At 45.3% G+C, this 22520-nt stretch overlaps 1 protein-coding gene across 1 annotated transcript in view; it reads right to left on the bottom strand.

Moving 5' to 3' along the window:
* Window positions 1-22520, bottom strand: part of MYO1E (myosin IE) — a 109123-nt gene that overhangs the window by 27890 nt on the left and 58713 nt on the right. Inside the window, exons 8-16 of the mRNA XM_028707124.2 lie at window positions 22055-22189; window positions 19418-19550; window positions 17674-17870; window positions 10411-10491; window positions 9235-9321; window positions 3926-4012; window positions 2926-3093; window positions 2338-2423; window positions 938-1019 (exon numbers count right to left, since the gene is read on the bottom strand). Coding sequence (XP_028562957.2) covers window positions 938-1019; window positions 2338-2423; window positions 2926-3093; window positions 3926-4012; window positions 9235-9321; window positions 10411-10491; window positions 17674-17870; window positions 19418-19550; window positions 22055-22189 — 1056 coding nt within the window. The remainder of the gene's footprint in view (window positions 1-937; window positions 1020-2337; window positions 2424-2925; window positions 3094-3925; window positions 4013-9234; window positions 9322-10410; window positions 10492-17673; window positions 17871-19417; window positions 19551-22054; window positions 22190-22520) is intronic.

The following is a 22520-nucleotide window of genomic DNA, read 5'->3' as shown; positions in this document are numbered from 1 at the left end:
AATAATAATAATAATAATAATAATAATAATAATGGCATATTTAGATACTAGCTGCTGCTTAGAACTGCTACCGATAATAATTTTGCTCCTTTTTATTTTTTAATTTGATGGTAATTTCACTATTTCAGAAACAGGATCCCAAGAGAATTTACTGAAGCCAGAAACTAATGCACTGTAAGTGATAATGTTACTGACCCTGGTCTCTGAGAAAAGAAGGATGTCTGATTTGTAACAGCAATCTCTCCTGAAATCGCCCTTCGGAAGAACTATTGCTGCATGGGCAATCTTCCCGCCAAGATCAACAGGTTCCAAGGATCCCTTCACACTGGTATACAGTTTGCCTGGCACGGCTGAGGGTCAGGGACCAGCAGGGAGAGGGGGAAGCCACAGTAAGAGCCTTCCTCCCACACAGATGAAGACGGGTGGCAATGCTCACTGGTTTCCCCTACCCTCCACCTTTTGAGTGGGCTCAAAATCTTTTCCTAGGTGCCCAAGTACTTTGGAGGAAATAATGAACTATGGGGGAATTGAATGAGGGTGGGGGATTCTGGGTTACTTGGCAGGATGTTAATTGGGGGAAATGAATTACCTAATTCAAGATGACTTTATCTAGAGATGATTGGGAGAGGTGAATGGAGACAACTGAAGGGAAAATGAATTGATTTGGAGAAGGATCTATGTGGAAGAAAATGAACTGGAGAGAAACATTTTTGGGGGACAAATTAATGGACAAATTTATTATTTGGATGGGAAATTACCGGTAGTTCACTTGCCTTATTTGACTTTCAAATGTGTATCTGTACATATAAATGAGCATAGACAAATCTGTGGCTACAGAGCCCATGCCCTGAAACCTTCCAGTACCTATCAACAACTTCCACATAACACTTCCAAGTGTGCAATTGTAGGACAGGACTCTCAAAAAACTGGAGCGCACCTTGATTTTGCTACCAGCTGTTGTGGGTCGGCCTTTCTTGTCAGCTTGGAGATTCTCAGGAAACAGAGCCTTTATAAAAGGCCTAAGAGAGGAAAAATAAGACACAGGTCAGCACATAGTGATAATACAAAAGACCAAGAGGCTGATGGAGAAGCAGGTGGATATAAGATCATTTCCTCCATCAGTCAGTTAGGCCATCCTGACCTGTTTGTTTCATTAAAATTATACACCACTTGATTATAAAAGCAAACAAACTTCAAAGTGGTTTTCAAAAAGAATAAAACAATAAAATTATCAGGGAAAAATGGTTTAAAAACTACTCAAAACAAATAAAATAAAAACAGATTAAAACATATACCAGCATTCTATGTGTCTAGGTAGACTAGTCTAAACAAAAATGTTTTTAGTAGGCACTGAAAGGAGTACAGCTCCACAGGGAGGGAGTTCCTAAGTGTGGGTGCTGCCATACTAGAAGACCAATTTCTTACAAACTCAGAACAAATACCACGTGGCACCTGCAACAGTGCCAGTTCTGCAGATCAAAGTGGTCAGAAGGAGGCATATGGGGGAAGGTGATATCGCAGGTTAACTGGTCCCAAGTTGTTAAGAGCTTTATATACTAATAGTAACACCATGAACCTGGCCCAATAGCAAAGGGGCAACCACTGGAGATCTCTAACACAGGTGATATATGGTGACAAGGTCTCACTCCTCTTAATAATATTATATTAGGTGCTATTATTATTTTAAAAACAAAAGCAGTCCTCTGATTATGGCTTTAATATCCAACAGAGTAATGCCCTGACAGGAACCAAGGGATACTGCAGATGTTCCTCAAGTTCCAGATTGAACCTTCTTTCGTTGAAGAGAAATTGCCTATTTCTGAATCCTGATTCAAGATGACATTATTCCAGGCAGCATTTTTCATATTTAAGAAATAGCCCAGATCTTTATTAAATGTTAGAAATTAAGCACTGCTTATACCATCAAAAGTTAGTTCCAAGTGGTCACTTTCCCTATTAATTCCTGGACTCTTATATGGAACCAATTAATTCTCCTCCTGTCTAGCCAGAAGAGTGCAGTGTAAGGTTATCTCAGCCTTCACTAACCTGGAGCCCTCTATGTGTTCTGCTACAACTTCCATCAGCACCAGCAAGCATGGTCATGATGCTGAGGCTCATGGGCAGTACAGCCCAAAACACCTGGAGGGCACCAGGTTGGTGAAGGCTGGTATCTGAGCTGCTGCCTGGATTACTCTATGTTATTAAAGTTAGAGCAGGCAAGCGGAAACTGTACCCAAATGCACAGATGGGGAGAGATTGGGGGAGAGCGGAGAAATATGAACTGTTACATCTGGGACACATGTGCAATGCAAGTGGGGGGAAACATGTCTTACGTACTGTTCACTGCTTTGCATGAGTTCAATCAGGTCCATGAAAAGAACATCCCGGTTCCTCTCACAGAATCCATCCATGTCGTAGGACACCTGGGGAAAGGAGTGAGCTTTTATTCCATTTGCAAGGGATATGGCAGTGAAATGCACTTCACTTACATAGTTCTTTCAGTTTTGGAAAATAATGCAATCTGTTAAGGCACAATCTGGAGAAATTAGGGGGCTAAATGCATGCTCTCTCTTAAAATCAGCTGATGCTGCTTGCTTTGGAAAGGGAGAGACTGAGAGCACAGAAGATCCAGGGAGAGGCTGGATATTTTCCTGTTCTGTTTCCCTGCTCCAAACCCTACACGCTCTTACCCAGGAACCTTTCCCCATGCAGGGTTAAAACAAATGTTACCTTGCAATAAAAATGTAGACAAGTCTTTTAAAATGGGCCAGTGGAAGCCTGTTTACTGACACTGAGGATATGACAGCACCATGCCAAGGAGCCCCCCACCCTGGCTGCTCCCCACAACCCTGCATGGTATATGCTAGCCAAATCAAGTCTCAGATCAGTCAGAAATTGAATCAGCTAACGCGTTTTGAGAGTCACCTTTCCAGCATAATGGTGTATGATGAATCCCTGGTTCCAGCTGTTGAAGTGTTCGTGAGTCCCAATCTGCATCTGGAGCTTTTGCAGCAGGGTCTGGTCGGCCCCTTCACCCACAGCGTGCATCGTGGCACAGACATCATCCAGGATGCTCATGATGCCTGGAGGATTCTGGTGTACCAAGAAGAAACAGGTGGTGTACAAACCTCTCTCCAGCAAAACCTTCGAGGCTGCTTGCCCCTATCTCTAGGCCAGGCACTCAAGGCGCTTAATTGGATTTTAGTCATTTTTAAACAAATAAAGTCACTGGGTGCCTTTTGACAGAAAAGATATCTATATATACTATGAATAAATGTCATCTCAGCTTTTAGTACCCTCCCCAAACACCTATAGATCAATGGCTCAGGGCAGTGATGAGCACACACACTGCCACTGGACTTCAGAAAACTTCTGTTTATTTATTCTGTTTATTCTGTTTATTTATTGACCCTTCTTTGATCCAGCCATGTTTACCAGAGTGTCCCCCCTGTGAAACCTGCACAAAACAGAAGCAGATTTGGGTACAATTAAGACAAGCTGATGCTTGTTCAGATACCCTGAGGTGCCATAAATTAGGACCTCTCTTTCCATTTTTCTTTGTAGCATTTTAAAGAAAAGGATTGTTTCCAACTGGTCAGAGACTAAGCCAATCAGCTACCAGTGAAGCCTGTGGGGTTGGCTGCTTTCTGCAGGAGGTGTGGTTGCTCCTCCTGGCATCCATTCATGTTTAGTTCTCAAAAGTGGAATTAGCATGGATTTTTTTCAGTTTTCTCCATGTGTCATAGGACTATCATTGTGGCCCACTGGGAGCTATCCAGCCAGAAGCTGCTGAATGTGCAGAGACAGGCCAAGGTAGACTGAGGGAGCACCCGCTTTGCATGCATCACGTCCCAGGTTCAATCCCCAACAGAGACAGGTGTCCCTTCTGTCTGCATGAGACCTGGGAGGCCCTCAGGACACATACCACTTTATTTTCTATGAGGTCACACACAATTTTATTGTTGAAGTAATCTATGGGTGTCCAGCGTATTCCTTCTTGCACATATTCCTCCTGCAGTACAGAAATAAGAGCTTAGAAACAGACATACAGAGATTCAGGTGCATATTTTGGACATTTTTGACACAAAACTCTGCAGTATCAAAACGTCTGTGAAACAGATCCAATAGCAAGTAGCATCTAAAGCAACAAATGTCCAGCCAGCTTTTGACATTAGCAATATTGAAAGCAACACGATGGCCAGAAACAATTACAGTATAGAAAACTTTATGGAATAATGCAAAACATCAAAACTATCAAACTGAAGTTCAGAGTTGGACATCAGAATTGAACTGGTGCCAATTATACAAAGCTTTACAAGCTTGATCTCCGCCGGGTAAAGTCTGGCACCTTGACTTACCGTATTTTTCGCCCTATAGGGCGCACTTATTTTTTTGGGGGGGGGATAAAGAAAAAAAAATTATTTCCCCCCCGAGCCCCAAAGACCAAAGAAGCCATGAGAGCGAGCGGGATGGATCCCGCTAGAAGCAGAATAGAAGAAGAGTTTGGATTTGATATCCCGCCTTTCACTCCCTTTAAGGAGTCTCAAAGCAGCTAACATTCTCCTTTCCCTTCCTCCCCCACAACAAACACTCAGCTAGCTGTCCTGGCTTCGTTTTTAGCCTCAGAGCTGGGGATCTGGGAGTGATGGCGAGATTGCGCAACCTCGCCATCGCTCCCGGAGCTTGCTTGTGGAGCTGGGGGCGGGGGAAGCCCGAGCTTCCCCCGACCCCAGCCCCCAGAACGGATCTGGGAGCGATGGCGAGGTCGCGCCGGGCTCCCAAGGCTTGCGGAGAGCTGCCCGAAGCCTGGGGTGCGCCCCGATGCGCTCCCCAGGTTTCGGTATGCAGGCTGCTGTCCGCAAGCCTTGGGAGCCCGGCGGGAACTCCCGCCGGACTCCCAAGGCTTGCGGATACCTTCCTGAAGCCTGGAGAGCGAGAGGGGTCGGTGCGCACCGACCCCTCTCGCTCTCCAGGCTTCAGCGAAAGCCTGCATTCGCCCCATAGGACGCACACACATTTCCCCTTCATTTTTGGAGGGGGAAAAGTGTGTCCTATAGGGCGAAAAATACGGTATTCAAGGACTTTCAGAGACTTCAGTTTGATAGTTTTGATGGAAGATGGACCTCCCTCTGGAGGTGCTGGACTCTCCCTCCTTGGAGGTTTCTAAGCAGAGGTTGGATGGCTATCGGTCATGGATGCTTTAGCTGAGTTTCCTACATTGCAGGGGGTTGCACTAGAAAGGTGATTCTATGTTTTTCTGCTTCAACAATATTTCACTATGTTCCTATCATTTTATGTAATTATAAAAATTATGAGTAAAACTAGTTCTATTTGCAAACAAAACATTTAAATAGCTACCTTTCTACCGGTACGAGGGGGGGCAAAGCCTGGAGTTTTGTTAGGGGGAAGGCTTGGGGAGGGGGCAGAACCTCACATGTGTATTGATTTTTACTTATTTGGGGGGCAGCTGCTCCCCTGCCCCCATGGGGGGCCACAGGAAGGAAACAAGGTTGGGAAACACTGCATTAGGGCTTCTGCTCCAGAGGTAAGATAATTTATTGATTTCACTGACAGCAGCTTGTCACATTTTTGTGCTGTAGAAGGAGCACCTGTAGAAACTGTCTCATTTACAAAACTCCCAAAGTGACAGGTGTCAAAAAGCTGCCTGTTCCCTATGGGAAACACCCAGTTTTGAATATACAGGGCCAAATTGAGCTAAGGAGTTCCACTAGCAGGAGCCAGTGCAAAGGCTTCTGCACTAATGCAATGGGGCTTCCCCCTCTTCTCCCCACCCACTCTGGGAGGTCATAGGAAACCCCAGAGCAGCCACAGAGGGAGGAAAGGGGAGGACATTCTGTCAAGCAAGCAGAAATGCGGGTGCTGACAGACCATTTGTTTTAGCTCGAGACTGAATTCCTCCCACAGTGTTGAGTGGTACTTGTGTAACACAAAAGTCACTGGAATTTCTTTGAGGAATTGTTTCAGGAGGGAAAAGTGGAACCATTTTAATCTGCTGTGAGAAGGGCACACAAATGATTAACATGGTTTTCCCAGTCATGCTGCCATTTGTGGCCAAATAGGTAAAGCCACAATCTTTACAGAGTTTGGTGTGGGGCAGGTGGGGAGGATCTTACTTGCCACAAGGGGCCAGCTGAGTTGTTATTTACAAGCTTAGACATATATCAGCAGTGAGTTCTTGGACCTGAGCCAAAGGATGCATGGAATAGGAAGGGGCAGGCAGGCAGTTCCACTCTGGATGCCCCAACACCCAAGAACAGCTTTTGGGCTTAGAGTTTTTGCCCTGGGTCTGCCCAGTATCTACAAACATTGGCAACTGCTGTCTGTCCTGATTCCTACTCATCGAGAATGAAGACTTGAAGAATACTCTCCCAAGGATTTAATGCTTAGATTTCTGCGGTACATAAACAAATTGCTGTCTTAAGCCACATAATTAATCCTAGATTCAGCTACAACAAAGTCAGGCAAAGTAACTCCCAAAGCTTTGGATGCTGATCTGACACGGATACACCCCCTTGCTATCCTATATATAGGAACAGGGGTGGGCTCAGCTTAGTACAGAGAGCGTTTCTGCAATCTCTCAGTAAGCCTAGTTGGCGGAGCCATCTGTTCTCTCCTCCTCTGGCGCCTCCTGGATCTAGGTGATGGGGGAAGTGTCTCTGCCCCCTGAGAGGCAGACAGCACCAGCAGAACATCCCCCTCTGGAGAGGCAGGGCTCCTTTCAGTGTCTGACGGCGCCTGGGTAGGTGGTGTGGCAGGCACTGTAGAAGTGCCAGAGAAGGGCTTTGACTGCTGTGGAGAGGGAGGTGGAGATGGAGATGGAGATGGAGAGAAAGGTGGGGTTCAGCTCTCATTGCAGAGATGAGTAAGGCAAGAGAGAGCAGGTTGAAGGAATGTCCCCAACTGGATCCTTACTATCAGGCTGCCCCAATTCCGGCAAAGACCTCCACAACAAACTAGAGCCCTCCCCCAGGTCCTTGACAAACCCTTCATCTGTACTGTCCTGATTTGGCCAGCCCAAGACACTGTGGTGGTTTTGAAGACTAGGCCCCAAACCTACGTGATCACAGATTTGCATGCGTCATCAACAGATGAATGAATGAATGAATGAATGGAAAGAGGGCGGGAGACTGCCCTCATATAACCTTTCCAGAGGGCTTAAAAAGCTCTTTCAGTGCCAGGTTTTCTGCTGCAGAAAGTGTTTTTAAGTCTTTCCCAGACTCTGTGAAGGTTGCACGAGGAATCTGGAAGGCCCTGCAAGGCTCCTGAGATCTCGCCTGCTCAGTGCGCCGGCTTCAGACAGGTAGCGATGGTTGCATTGGGGGGGGGCAGTAACTCTCACATATGTTTTTGGCCTACTGTAATTAAAATTATCATCTGTGTGAGATAAGACACCGGGGTCCTGCCTAGTTGTTGCAGATTTTGATACCAAAGCAGTTGTCACTCCAAGTGTTTCAAAACAAGGAAGGTGAAGATGCTGGTGTGCGTTTGTATGACAGAGCTTAATTTCTAAAATATGAAGGGCTGGAGCTGGAGCTTGCTTGTCCTAGAGACCTTTCCATAAATCACAGATCATGGGTGCTATTCAGAGGAAGGAAAACCACTCTGAGTCACCACTGACGCTGGAAACAGCCTACAAGTCTAAGCCCTGATTCAACAATTACTAATTTTAAGTGGAGGATGTTAAATTATACATTTCATAGGGTTCTTACTCAAATTTCCTTTAATTCAGAGGTGGCTAGCCTTTTCTTTGGCTCAACGGCCATGTTCACCCTTGGCCAACCATCCAGGGGCTGCTTGCCAGGGGTGGGTGTGGCCAAAAGTGGGTGAGTCCACCTTTGCACTTACATACAGACCAGCTGAGGTTATCATCAACTGATAAATCTGGTGATCGGGGAGGGAGTGACTTCTCTCCCCCTCCCCCCCATTTAAGACACTGGACGTGGCTTTTAAAAATCCTTCCATCTCTTGTCTGCTTTTAAAAAACGTTTCTTTTCACCAATATCTACCAAAATTTGTGGGGTCCAGGAGCAAGGGAGATAAAATTCCTGTGTGTGATGAAGGCTCTTGGGTTAGTCACCCCCACTTTAGAAAACTACTTGACAAAGTTGTTCCAAGTAACCAAGCAGACCACACACTCTGAGGTCTAAGTTCAGTTGCCCCACTCAGTATCACAGTCAAATATTCGAAGGGATAAATGAGCTCTGTTGCTTCCCTGTAGTACTTAGGGGGCAAAATACTCTGTTTGCCATCAGGGGGTGGCTGGTTTCACCTGTGCTGTCCCAGCTCCTGCCCAAGGAACCTTCCGAAGGGAGTTGCTGCCACAGGCATTACACACATGAGTATTCCAAGCTAAATAGATTGAAATAGTATGAGCTAAATAGATTGAAAGATTATAAGTCATGGGAGTGTGTGCAAGAACTTAACAGTGCTTAGTTTATTTTTTGACTCCTATTTTGTTAATATTGTTAATACAGTACTGTTTTATAGATTATAAATGTTGTATTGATTTGTTATTCATATAGTATGACTTTTGCTTTAATTGTGATGTTTAGCTTATTTTTGTTGTTGCTTTGTTAATAGCGTTTTACAAATTGTAATTGTTTCACTGATTATATGTTAATTATTCTATATGATTTATGTTGTATTTGTGATGTTCTATTATTGTCTATCATGTTATTCTTATTTATTGTTCGTAAGCCACTTTGGGATTCATTTGAATGAAAAGTGGCATAGAAATATAATAAATCAAAACAAACAAACAAACAAACAAACAAATGTACTGGCTCTTCAGACAGGCTGGTAGGAGGGGAAACACAAACCCCTTCCCCTTCTCTTTCAAAGAGACAGGTTGGTAGGAAATGGAGAAAGCAGATATTCCCCCATTTTCACTTGACAGCCCTATCCAACACAAATGTAAGCCAGCCATCTGTGGCAACAAGTCAGCATCCACGAGGCAGTCAGCTGACAGGATGGTTGTTCTCTCTGCTGAGACTCATTCTTGGGTCACCATGTCAGATGATAAAATCTGCTTACATCTGCGGCTGCATTACTTTCCAAAATTGTACTAGCAAACCCACAACTGTTTTCTCTCAAATATACTTGCCAGACAAATTTTAAATAGTCATCACCCAAAAAGCCAGGCCACATTTGACAAGGGGAAGGCAATTTTGTGGATATCTGTACAAAAAACATCACAAACTGGTATTTTTTTACCTGCTCTGCCTTCAGCGTCAATTCAATGAAGATCTGCTGCAGCTTTTCATTAACAAAATTGATGCAAAACTGTTCGAACCCGTTTTTCTGGGAGAGAAAACAAGCAATGAAAACATTAACTTCAGGTCCTACATAAAAACACCCCTTTTACCAATTAGGTCAATCCTGATTATTTTTGCAATATATTTTCAGTAAGTTTAACAGCTGGTTTTTACATTTGCACTGTAAACCTCAGCAGAGAAGACAGTAGCCTAGATTCTCCAAAGCTCTTTCCAAGACTTGAGTTTTCATTAAAGGAACCGTTATTGTTCCTAGAACAACTTACACAAATTCATTCAAACCCTGCATTATACGAAGCATTTTTGTTTTACATTATATTTGTTTCCAATTATAGGAAGTAATATGTATGTCCCAACTTTATCCCAAAGGTTTCCATTCATGTACTCTGGGTGCAGGGAATAAATTTTGCAACTTTATGAAAATTAAACTAAATTTAAAAATTGTGACAGCCTTTCCACCATAGGAGAGAGAGAAATGGGACTGTGTGGCCACTCTTTCCACTCTGCTAAAAACCAGCAAATTTTGGCTCCACTTCTTGAACTCTTCCCATTTCAGAACACTGTAACTAAGAAATAATGCCTGAGTTTGCGTCTTTCCTCTTCCCTCCAAATTATTTCCTTTTGTGTCACAGCCTTTAAATTGCAAGGCTGAGAACAAGGGGCCCTCTAATTCCATCTGTAAGTCACTCTGGGAGCGAGAGTGAGATAAAACTGCTTTAATTTAATCTCTCTCTCTCTCTCTCTCTCTCTCTCTCTCTCTCTCTCTCTCTGTCACACACACACACACACACCTATCTTTCATCCAAAAATGGATTTCAGGGCAGTATGCATTAGAATTTAATTTGTGCAATATTATCGTTATTGCCATGTAGAAAATGGCAAAGCCACGATGCCAAAGGAGGTGAATGTCCTCCTTTGTACAGTGGCTGGGAAGCCATGGCTCTCCAGATGCTGCTGGACTGCAACTCGCATCAACCTCTGGCCACTGGCCATGTTGGACGCTGAAGGTATTGGGTGCTGGGAGTCCAGCAACACCTGGAGCACCACAGGTTGCCCAAATCAGGCAGAAAAACAGGGGCATTTTTGCTGTCACTGAAATAATGCTTTAAGTCATTACCTGAAATATTTCAAAGCCGTAGATGTCCAAGACACCAATATTATATTCTTCGTGATCCTTCTCCATAGCCTTATTAATTGACTAATAAAACAAAAACAGAAAAATACAGACTTGTCTAAAGGACTAAGTATTTGATGAAAAAAGGACTAAGAATTTAATGAATAAATGAATGAGTTGCATAAATTAAAAAGCCCCAACCATCACAGCCATATCATGCTGGAGCTGATGGCAGCTGTAGTGCCAAACCCCAGGTGTGCAACCGGTTGGGGAAGGCTAGTATCTGAACCCCATCTGCTTCATCATCTTCTGTGATACTGCACTGAAAGGCAAGAAGGGGACTCTCTGGGGCATCTCCACTTGTCCAGTCTCTCAGCAGCACAAACAGCGTGCAGCTGGTTTTCTCACCAGAAGAAACAAAGAAACCTCTGCCCCAGCCCCCTCCCTCCCTCTCTCTGGCATCAGGATTATTGTTTGCTGGACAGCAGGAGAGAAAAAATACAAGTATGTTGTAATACTTACACTTGCATGCATGAAAGGGTTAACCTGAGCCCTGGCCTCAAGTTACCAGAGTAACCACTGACCACTACCCCCTCCTTCTGATTCACATGGGTACAAATAATACTGCCACACACAGCCTGCAACACATAGCAATGGACTATGAGACACTGGGCAGGGAGCTGAAGATAACTGGGGCACAGGTAGTCTTTTCATCATTCCTTCCTGTTGAAGGTTGTGTTCCAGGGAGAGGAAAATACTTGAGACAAACCACTGACTGCGCAGGTGGTGTCATCAGGAAGGATTTGGCTTCTTGGATCACGGTCTCTGCTTCCTTGAGGAAGGACTTCTAGCAAAAGATAGGCTGCACGTCACAGCGGTTGGCAAGATTGTTAAAAGTCTCAAGAACCTGATCAGGAGAGCTTTAAACTAGATCTCGAGGGAAAGGGAGACAACATTACAGATGACAGAAGAGCACCTGGCACTGGGGATAATAGCTTCATTGATGCACAGGAAACTGAGGTGGTGCTTTAGAAACCTGCTAAAGGGCAAAAAAATACAGGAAGGAAGCAGCTGGAGGGGACAGCTCATGGTTTCAGTTGTCTCTACACAAATGCACAGAGTATGGGAAACAAGCAAGAAGAATTGGAGCTTTTAGTACAGGGTGGCAAACATGACCCGCTAGGCATTGCTGAAACCTGGTGGGATGAGACTCATGATTGAAATGTAGGAACTGAGGGGTATAACTTGTTCAAAAGGAATAGACCAAACAGGAAGGGAGGAGGAGTGGCATTATATGTGAAGGACGTATATACCTGTAAAGAAATCAATGATGTGGAGCATGGAAATGCGATTGAGAGTATATGGGGGGAAATTGTAGGAGAGACAACAACAGTGACCTTATTGTGGGTGTCAGCTATAGATCGCCAAGCCAGACTAAAGACTTGGATGATGCCTTACTAGAGCAGATAATCAAACACTGAAAAAGGAGAGATACAGTAATCATGGGGGACTTCAACTTCCCTGATATCTGTTGGGATTCAAACACTAGCAAGAATGTAAGGTCTGACAAATTCCTCCATTGCCATGCTGACAATTTCATTTCCCAGAAGGTGGAATCGTCTATCCCCAGAAGGGGATCATCTATCTTGGACCTGACCAACAGTGGAAGTAGGAAATGTGGGAGGAAGTAATCATGTTCTCCTGGGTTTCAGGATACAGAGGCAAGGGAAAACTGAGCATAGTGGACATGCACTCTGGACTTTAAGAAGGCCAATTTCAAAAAGCTTAAGGGGCTACTGGGTGTGATCCCATGGTCAGAAATACTCAAAGAGAACCGAATCCAAGGGTGGGAGATTCTAAAAGGAAAAATATTGAAGGTCCAAATGCAGACAATTCCAACAAGAAAGAAAAGTGGGAGGAATCTAAGGAAACTGGTGTGCCTGCATAAGCAGCTTACAGATGAGCTGAGAGTTAAGAAGGGCATGTATAAGAAATGGAAGAAAGGGGAAATGGAAGAAAGGAGGAGTATACACGAGTAGCCAACAGTTGCAGGGGGGAAGTCAGGCTGGCTAAAGCTCAAATGAGAGAGAGGTTTAATTTTTAAAAAATATTTCTTCAATGTCTCTGCTCTCTACCTTCTTGTATCTTTCTCTTTGTGCTTCCTAAAACAAGCAAGAAGGAGCCATGCGGCTTGACTCACAAATGCAACAAATGAACTGAATCTAAAATGATATTTTATAGCCAGCATCTTTGCTAACCCAAAGATTGCATGATCTTTTAAAAAGTTGTGTGGAACTTTTTCCTTCTTTGTTTTATTGCCAGGGATGGAGAGTTGTGAGTAAGATATTCACTTATTTGAAAAAACTAAGTGTCTGCAATTTATTCTAGTCTAAGCATTTTTGTGGTGAACATTTGTCTAAAGGTGGATGAGGGCAGATGTAAATCTAAGCAAGTTTGAATGTGCTTGGAGCAATCACCATTGTGTTAACTCTGTTACTGGAGAGTAGGAATCCGTCTTTCTCTTTCTCTAATAAATTAAACACCAGAAGGAACAAGGAAGGAAAAGAGACAAGGTTACCTCTCTGGCCTAAACAGTAAAGGCACTGCAGGTAAGCAGCAGTGTCTCATAGTCTGGATGATGGAACAAGAAGGTGGTTGGAAGGAAGACCCTGTGGACCAGGGCTGGAGAGTCAAGGGCCCTCCATATACTGTTGGACTCCAGTTCCCATTAATCCCAGTCAGCCTGGTCAATGATTCAAGGATGATGAAATCAGCAACATCTGGAAGGTCACAGGGCTAGAGCCGCATGGCTGCCTGAAATGGCCACTGCAGCCACTACAGAATATGGGAGGTGTGATGCTTTTGCCCTGTGGCAAAAATGTGGCTCTCCTTTCTTTAGAACATGTTTTTAGCCTTTTGCATTAAAGCAAGTAATAGATATATTCATTGAACAGATTCGTGAAAAGCAATTGCAGAAACCCACATCCTGGACACAGTATATTAATGGTTGCCAAGCAACCAGAAAAAGGGAAGAGGAAAAAAGCAGCCTCACCTGTTCTTGAACTTTGAACAACAACTTCATCTATGGGTCAGCAGGGGAGGATTTCATGGCACTGAGATGGCTATTATCACCCAGTGATGCTTGTAAACCAAGCTACTATTAAAAAAGGCCCAGGAAACAATCTGGTAAAGCAAAAAGTGAAAACAGAGGCGATCCGGCAATCCTACAGTCATTGTGTTGCTTCTTGGTGTGTTAGGATTATTGTTCTTTTTGAAACCACCATACAATAGGAAGGCCACCCACTACAGGCCAGATTGGAAGGAAGTACTTCTGTATGTGCATTAACAAGTGACAAGAAGAACATCAGACCAGGACTGAGCAGACTTGGGTTCGAATCCTCACACAGGCACAAACTGAGTCTTTGGCCCAGTCACTGTCTCTGAGTCTGACTTACCCAACAGGGCTGTTGTGAAGATAAAATGCATGGGTCAGTGGGAGAATTGATGCATGCCTTCTTGAGCTGCTCAGAATAAAGGCCAGATATAAATGTAGCAAATAAACAAATGTGGATTTTTCATATGTTATAAATCTCCTAGGTCTCAGGAGGTGGTCACTTGTGACCTGAGGTGCTTTTTGAAACTGGAGGTACCCGGACTGAACCTGGATCATCAGCATGCAAAGTATCACCTGCCATACAGTGAGGGCCTCGCCCCCCCCCCCCACACGAGTGGGCAGACTCTCTGACTCAGGGAGCTTCCCCAAGACAAGAAGGGGACTGGAGATCCACAAATAGACAGGGAAGCAGAGGCAGAAGGGAGAAAATTGCCAGCTTCAAAACACGCATTACAGAAAAGCCTCATGATAGCAGCCGTGAGCCATGCTCATTAGAAATCCTTCCACATGGGATTCAGCAGAACATTCTGGCCCTTTAAAAGACAGCTGCTGGCATATTCACCTCCTGCAGTTCTGCTCTTTTTAACGTTTTTCTTTCAGCTTCTCCTGCTCTGCACACACACCTCATGCCAACTTTAAGGTTTTAGCACAGGGCTAGAGGAGTTCAGCCTTCAGAGCTGAATGCAGCTCTCTGTCCACCCCTTGGGACTCTCCCCAAGCCACACCCAACTGACCCATCCTCCCCAAGGGCTTTCCCCCGGCTGAACTGTGCCTTTGATTTGGGGTGATGCCTGCTGCTTGCCTGGATGGAGCTATTTACATGTGTTGCCTGTGTAAACATTTGGCTTTTATGTGGCTGGAATGTAGTCAAGTGTACAAAGAAAAGAATCACATCTGCTGCTTTGCCCAGATGCCTCTGCTGCCCACCCCCCTCACTAACATGTGGCATCTGGAAAGCTACCCAAAAGGAAATGTGGCCCTTGGACTGAAAAATTTTCCCCACTTCTGTTTCAGAATGAGCTCAGGCTTGCAAGAGAGAATAATAATAATAATAATAATAATAATAATAATAATAATAATAATGATGTTTCTTTGGCTATGTCCGAAGTAAGAGGAAGAACAAGCAAGTGGGAGGTTCTCTGCATGCAGAAGACAGAGAAATGCTATTGGGTGACAGAGAGAAGGCAGAACTACGCAACACCTACTCTGCCTCTGTCTTCATCCCAAAGGAAAGTGATGCCCAACCTGGTGATAACAGAATAAATGATGTTAAGGAGGGAGCTTGGGATCTTGCAGCCCAAGATAGGGAAAGAGGTAGTAAGGAAACACCTAGCTACTTTAAATGAATTAAAATCTCCAGGGCCTGACAAACTGCATCTGAAGGAGCTTGTGGATGTAATCTCATAGATCCTATCTATGATCTTTGAGAATTCATGGTGAACAGGTGAGGTCCCTACAGACTGGAGACAGGCAAATGCTGTCTCCCATCTTCAAAAAGGGGGAAAAGGAAGACCCAGGTAACTACCAGCTGGTGAGCTTGACACTGATACCAAGAAGGTCTTAGAACAGACAATTCAAAAGTTGGTCTGTGAGCACTGTGACTACTAAGATGGGTTTCTCAAAAACAAGTCATGTCAGATGAACCTGATTTCTTTTTTTGGGGGGGGAATGCTGTGGACATAGTGTATCTTTATTTCTGTAAGGCTTCTGACAAAGCCCCCCATGATAGTTTTGCGAGGAAGCTGGCAAAATGTGGGCTGAACAAGGTAACTGTTAGGTGAATTTGTAGCTGGTTGATTGACTGAACCCAAAGAGTTATCATTAATGGTTCATTGTCATCCTGGAAAAAAGTGGTAAGTGGGGTGCCGCAGGGCTCTGTCCTGGGCCTGCTGTTCAACCTCTTTATAAATGGATGAAGGAATTGAGGAGATGACTTTAACAGACTGGAGTTAGGCCCAAACTAACAAAATGAATTCCAATAGGGACAATGGTAAGGTTCTGCACTTAGGCAGGAAGAAAGAGATGCACAAATATAAGATGCACACCTGGACTACTGCGTCCAGTTCTGGGCACCACAGTTTAAGAAGGATATTGACAAGCTGGCAAGTGTGCACAAGAGGGCAACCAAGATGATCAAGTTCTGGAATCAAAGCCTTATGAGGAGCGCTTGAAGGAGCTGGGTATGTTTAGCCTGGAAAAGAGGAGACTGAGAGGAGATATGATAAACATCTTCAAATATCTTAAGGGCTGTCACGTGGAAGAGGGCGCATGCTTGTTTTCTCCTGCTCTGGAGGGTAGGACTCGAACCAATGGCTTCAAGTTACGAGAAAGGCAATTTAGACTAAACGTTCGGAAAAACTTTCTGACAGTAAGAGCTGTTTGGCAGTGGAATGATCTCCCTCAGGAGGTTGTGGACTCTCCTTCCTTGGAGGTTTATAAGCAGAGGTTAGATGGCCATCTGTCATGGATGCTTTACCTAAGATTCCTGCATTGCATGGGGTTGGACTAGATGACCCTTGGTCCCTTCCAGCTCTATGATTCCATTATTCTATGAGGTAAACTTTTTTTGTTTTGTTTTTTCAAGTGTCTGTGTGTGTTCATCATGAGCAGCTAACCTGTGGCCTTGAATATGGACTGTGGCCCTATCATCGCTGATCATCAGCCGTGCTGGCTGGGGCTGACAGGAGCTGCCAAGATCTTAAAATATTTTTTAAATTTTCAGGAAGGAGTTGGAGTCCAACAACATCTGGAGGACCCCAGGTCAGCCACTTCTAGTAGTATGTGGAACAGGCTGTAGTCCTGAAGAGTATTTTCAGATTTGGGGAAGTTTTGCAACAAAGGATTTGTTGCAAAACAAAGGATCAGAGGCACTGACTTGGGCCCAAGACTGAGGCGGCCCAATGTGCGACATCACACGTGTGTGCCAGGGACTGGCTGGATGAGGAAGAGTGGTAGAAGACACACACCAAAAGAACTCCCCGCCCCCGAGGAAGGCACAGAAGATGATGACTAAGATCCTCGATCCTGGTGGGGGGTACCTGTCACACCTCAGAGGAGGGGACAAGCCGAGAGGTACTAGAAGCAGGAAGCTTGAGGGATAATGAAGAGGCAGAAGAGGCAGGTGGCCCAGCACAGGGCAAGGTGATGAGGCTTCCAGTTTGGATGCAGGCTTTACAGAGGTGATCGAAGGGTGATCCATCCCGACAGCTTCTCTGTTAGCGGCTCTCCAGCCCCTTACTCCTAGAACGCGACAAATGTTGCATGTTGCCGAGCAACAAGCCAGGCAGGCACAGAGAGAGAGACTTCTGGACCAAAGAGGGAGGAGCCCTGACTCAGAAGGCTAGAGAGCAAAGCAGGGGCTGCATGCCAGTTCACACAACTGCTTCATTAGAGGATTTTGCCTTTATGAGCCTCATTGTATTTTTTTTATTTCCTTAATAAAGAAACTAACTGCAAGTTCGCCTCATTTCTCTCTGACCTGTGAATGACCTGCTCTGCCTGTCGGCTCTGTGACAGCGCTCCTCTTACGTCATGCACGCGTTTGCATCAGGAGGAGGCTAGGAGCCCAGAACCCAGCACATCGCAGCTTCAATTGATGGCAGCTCCTCTCTGATGCTCAGAAGCTGGCCACTGATGCTGTGTTGCACATGGCTCCACACTTGGCCCCCTATGGCCGCTCAACATTGGGGGAGCTCAGCCCCCTGCCAACAATTATTGAGGGGGTTGAAGAAGCTGCCGTCCATATGAGTTGGTGCCTATGTTTACGATAAAGACCACAATTTTTGAGTCAAGTCAACCACCTGAGTATGGTACCAAACCAAAAACAACAACAACCCCGCCCCCCCAAAAAAACCTTGAATTGTCACACCTACATCCACCAAGTAATCAAACACTCTGGCGTGAAGGGCTTTGGCTAAGGCGTCCCTGGTGTAGCAGGCCTGCTCTACATTGAGGGTCACGTTGATGGATTCCGATTTGCCCCCCCACTTGCTGTCCATCTGCCTGCTGGTCAGCTTCTCCTTGAGTCGGCCCTGGTTAATTCCCAGGAGGAAAGCCGGGAACGCCAAGACTGCAAGAAATAACAAACACATAAATAGAACATTTACAATGACGGCAAGGTTAGCCAAGCTGACGGCAACCCCAAAGCAGAATCGAAATAAGTGACGCTGCATCCAACAAAGCAGCCCACAAAGGTGTAGTAGTAAAACATGCTTATCAACCGATTCTCTAAAGTTTTGGAGAGCCTTCTGCTGAGAAAATAGGCTTTACATTCTTGTAGGGTCTCCACTCCTCTTCCATTCCTGAACTAGTGAGCTTGTTCTTATTAGGATTCCCAAGAAACAATAGAGGTGGTGGCAGTGGCTCATCAGGCAAGGTGGAAAATCCTCTTGCAAAACCTTCGTACATGGTTTAACAAAAGAGGTGGGAATCTTCCTACACAAGCCGCATGGGAAAAGATAGGGTGCTGCACAAGAGTGGAGCTGTTTCACTGGGCAGGGCAGGCATCAGCTAGTAGCATTGTTGGGGGCCCACAGCTGAACCCCTGCAGCCTCCTGGCTTTACTATCCCTTATTCTTAAGTGTTCCTGGCAGTTCACCTGCCTGTCGAAGGGAGCAAGCTAACGCAAGGCCAGAAGCAGTCCTTTCCCTCTGGGAGACGGTACGGATAGGGCCCAGAGGGAGAGGCCAGCAAACTGTCAAGTGGCACAAAGGAAGGGGTCCACTGACAACACCTTGCCCAAGGACACCCTCAAATCCAAACCCCAGGACCATCACTGGGGCTTGCATATGAAAACTCTCCAGTATTTGCAGCCCATGCATCAGGCTTTCCACTTATTCTGGGCACAATGCTTTGGGGGTCAGGGTAGGAGAATGGGAAAATCCCTAAGTGTTCATGAGTCTCCTCTGAACATGGAGGCACCTCTAGATCACAGCCTACACACTTGATCTGGAAGAGGAAAACAGACACAGATTTGCAAATGCTAGTTTATATGTACAGATGCAAATTTAGAGTCACAGGCAGCAGGGGAACTAATTTCCTGTCCAAATTGCCCTAAATAATTCCTTCAATTAATTTGCACCACACCTTCTATTCATTTACCCCCATTAATTTCCAACAGATCCTGTTCCACATCAATCCAATTCCCCCATTCATTAATCCCTAAATAAAGACACCTTAATTTATTTCCCCAAATTAATAGCCCATCATGTCCCCTGGGTCCATCTTACCAGGGCCAGTCCACCCACGAGGTGGAGTGAAGCAGCCATCTTGGGCGGCACCCCCACCATGGGCACCCTGCCTGAACCTCTGCTTCCACTGGTGATGGAGAAGTGGTCCCAGTATCAGCAAAATCTCGTGCTGCAACCAGCTGTCGCCATCATTACTTTTCAGCAGTGCCATGCAACCTAGGTAAGGGATGCTTTGGCGGGGGCAACGGGGCACTGCAGAGGCAGAGTGGCACTTCTCACTTTGCCTAAAGCAGCAAAATGGGATGTGCCACCATGACCCTTATATCAAAGCGCCTGAGCATGCCCTGACCCAACTAGCTTTCCCCCCTTGCCATCTCTGCCTCACATTCAAATCTCAATGCCCTGGTAATCCACAGGGACCACCTACACTCCTCGCTCTCCACAGCTGCATAGTTGCCGACTTCTTTGAAGCTGATGTTGCCCAGGTGAAGGACTCCAGCCACGATCTGCAGCACCAAAGCCTGCTCCTCAGCAAAGATCCCAATCACATTCATGGCATGCTGCAAAAATTAAAAAAAGCAATGGATGAATTAAAAGCCCACTTTAATAACCAAATGCCTTTTGTGCAAAATTCTAGTAGCATTTCTGCACCACTTTTATAGCATTCAAAATGTTATCTTGCAGCAATCCTTGCAACAGCCTTGTGAGGTAGCCTGGTATCATTATCCTGGCAGAGGCTGATGGAGAGGTGAGCTTGCACCTCTTCACAGAGGTGACATTTGAAGTGCCTTCCATTAACCAGCATGCTATAGCAACTAATGGAATGGTACCACTCTTTTAACCTTCAAATCCCTCCTCAGAACTCACCTTTCCCACAAACCCTTCATGTTAAATCCTCAGTCTCCTATCCCAACTGAAACACAGCCCAAGTTCACATGTAATGACAATTTGCTACCCTTGGTCTAGAGCAGGGGTCAGCAACCCGCGGCTCCGGAGCCGCATGTGGCTCTTTTACACCTTTGCTGCGGCTCCGGGGCGGATACTAGCGAGAGGAGGAGGCGCATTGTGCGCCCCAACACTCCCCACTGTGGCGGGCGCTGTACTGGCTGTGACGTCGCATGGGGGCGGTGCGTGCATTAGTCACACACCGTCCTGACGTCACCTTGCCGCCCGCCCGCCCGCTACATTGTAAGGGGCATGTACGCTGGTCACTGTTTTGAAGGGGAGTGAAGAACACACACACACAAAAAGGTAACTTGTTAATTTAACGTTTATTTCTATGAGGAGGAGTAATTCTGAGGGGTCAAACAAAGAAATAATAAAAACAAGTGACAAAAAAGTTATTTTTATAATGACGAGTTTTGCAGCTCCCAGTTTTTTTTTCTTCGGAAATGGGTCCAAGTGGCTCTTTTTGTCTTAAAGGTTGCAGACCCCTGGTCTAGAGGGTCCCCTGGCCTGATCTAGCAAGGAGTTCCCAACAGTCCTCATTTCTAGAGTGGGATAGGACAATAGAATAACTCTTCTGTCTTTGCTTTCTCTCCTCTACAGCTGCCACTTCCTCCTGGGCTCTTATAAGCCCCTTAGGAGAGACCTGCTTTGTTTGCCAAAATACCCTTGGCCACTAGAAAGCATAATGTATTATCAATTACTATTATTATTAGCAAAGGTTGTCAAAGTGCAGCAACCAGGAGGAGGAAACAGTGCAGGCTTTGCAAACAGCACAGAAATTTGTAGGAGCAATGGCAGTCCAGAAAATGGGGTAGGTAGGGGAGCAGGATTCAGCTGGAAAAGCCTAGGATGAGAATTAGCATCCTATGCCCCCTTTAAATGTGTTTGTGCGAGGGGGGTTGAGGGAGGGTGGGGGGGGGCTATTGGTTTGTTTTGTTCTTGATTTTCTCATGTATTTGTACTTTTATACTGTATTTTCATGTTGTAAACTACCCTGAAATCTGCAGATGAAGGGCAGTATCACTCTAAGATGCCAAGGCAAGCTACAGCATTAAAACACAGTAAAAAAAACAGTCTGAAACAACTTACAAGCACAGAAATAAGGTGGGTCCTAAAACTATATGTCTCAAGTGTTAAAATGTACACACACAGCACAGTACAAACATACATGTACTCATACATCTCTTATAAAGCAGAATCTGCTGAATTTGCCTCTTGCAAGATCCATAAACTTTGGAAGTCATCTGGGGCTCAGGGATCTCACAGCAAGCCAAAATCCATGCCCCCATCCCTCCTCCCCATATTATATCTAAAATGGAGAAAGGTAAACCACAGCTCACTTGTGTGCTTTTCCTTGCATCTGAGTCAATTCTGAATTGCCCTTGAAAATGGAATAATAAAGCCGCTGTCCTGCCTCCCCTACTCAAGAGTCCCACTAACTGTAAACTTTACAGGCCAATATTTTTTACTGCCTCTTGGCAAAAGCTTGTCTGTTTTGTTATAGTTAAAACCAGGTTTATATTGCAATTTCCTGCCAGTGGCATATTCCTTTTGTGTGCCATATGTCAGATAATTTTGGTGCTGTGCTCCAGGGGGAGTTCCTCAGTGTGTATCCAGTCAATGGGAAGACCCCAAAAAGTACCTTCCGTGAAATTGCAGTTTCTCTGCCATTACCAATCTTTGCCTGCCTTGGGCAACCCGCAGGGGAGATTCTGGTGCCTTCTTCACATGAAGAAACAGTGAGAGTCAAACAGACCACTGCACATAATAAAGGAATGCACACCTCTTTCCCCTGTTTTTTAAATAAAAAAGCAAATTGCTACTATCCTTGGCTGAAGAGCCTGAAAAAGGGTTTCCAGTGGCTGAGGAATGGGGCTCCTCCAGCCTTCACAACTCCCCAAGGGTGCTGGTGCCCCCACTCCCCTTGGTCTTCAGCTACTGCTTGTCAATAGCCCATAATCTGTTTGGGGGCTCTAAGGTTTTATATGGGAAAAATGTGCAAAATAGTTTTCAATCTCACATGCATTGTAATTGCTGTACAACCAGAAATGTTATTGTTTTTACTTAAACCGAAAAGTTATTGAGGGGAGAGGTAGTAAGATGGTGAAGAATTTACCAAAGTTTCCTGGAAATCAGATTTGTCATTGATATCCTCCACTTTATAGGATCCTGAGAGGCTTAAGTAGTGGTAATAGTCCATGCTGGTGATGCCGAGGCTGGATTTCTGCTCAGTGGAGGCACCTTCAATCATCTGCAGAACAAAGAGCAGAAAATAGTCCCAAGTCAGTAGAGAAGCTTCTGACCTTTGTGTGGCTGGAATGAAGCTGATTGTACAAAGGTTAGAATCACATCTATTGCTCCACCCACTTTATCTCTGGCCCCACCCACCACAATCAGGTGGCTCCTTAGAAGGAGGATGGAGAAGTGGATCCTCCAACTCCTGCAGGCCATTTTTTACAGGTGGGCGGGGCTGGTCAGGGGCACCTGCAAACCCCACTTTCAGCCGGGAGCCGTATCTTTATCACCCTGTGGCTACTTTTACCAGTAGGGCAGGTGGATGTGGCTTGGGGGAAACTGGCCTC

Source organism: Podarcis muralis, chromosome 14, assembly GCF_964188315.1.
Source record: "Podarcis muralis chromosome 14, rPodMur119.hap1.1, whole genome shotgun sequence".
Classification (NCBI taxonomy): Eukaryota; Metazoa; Chordata; class Lepidosauria; order Squamata; family Lacertidae; genus Podarcis; species Podarcis muralis.
Note: the sequence above shows the minus strand (reverse complement) of the source record. Positions and strands in the feature narration are given on the sequence as shown.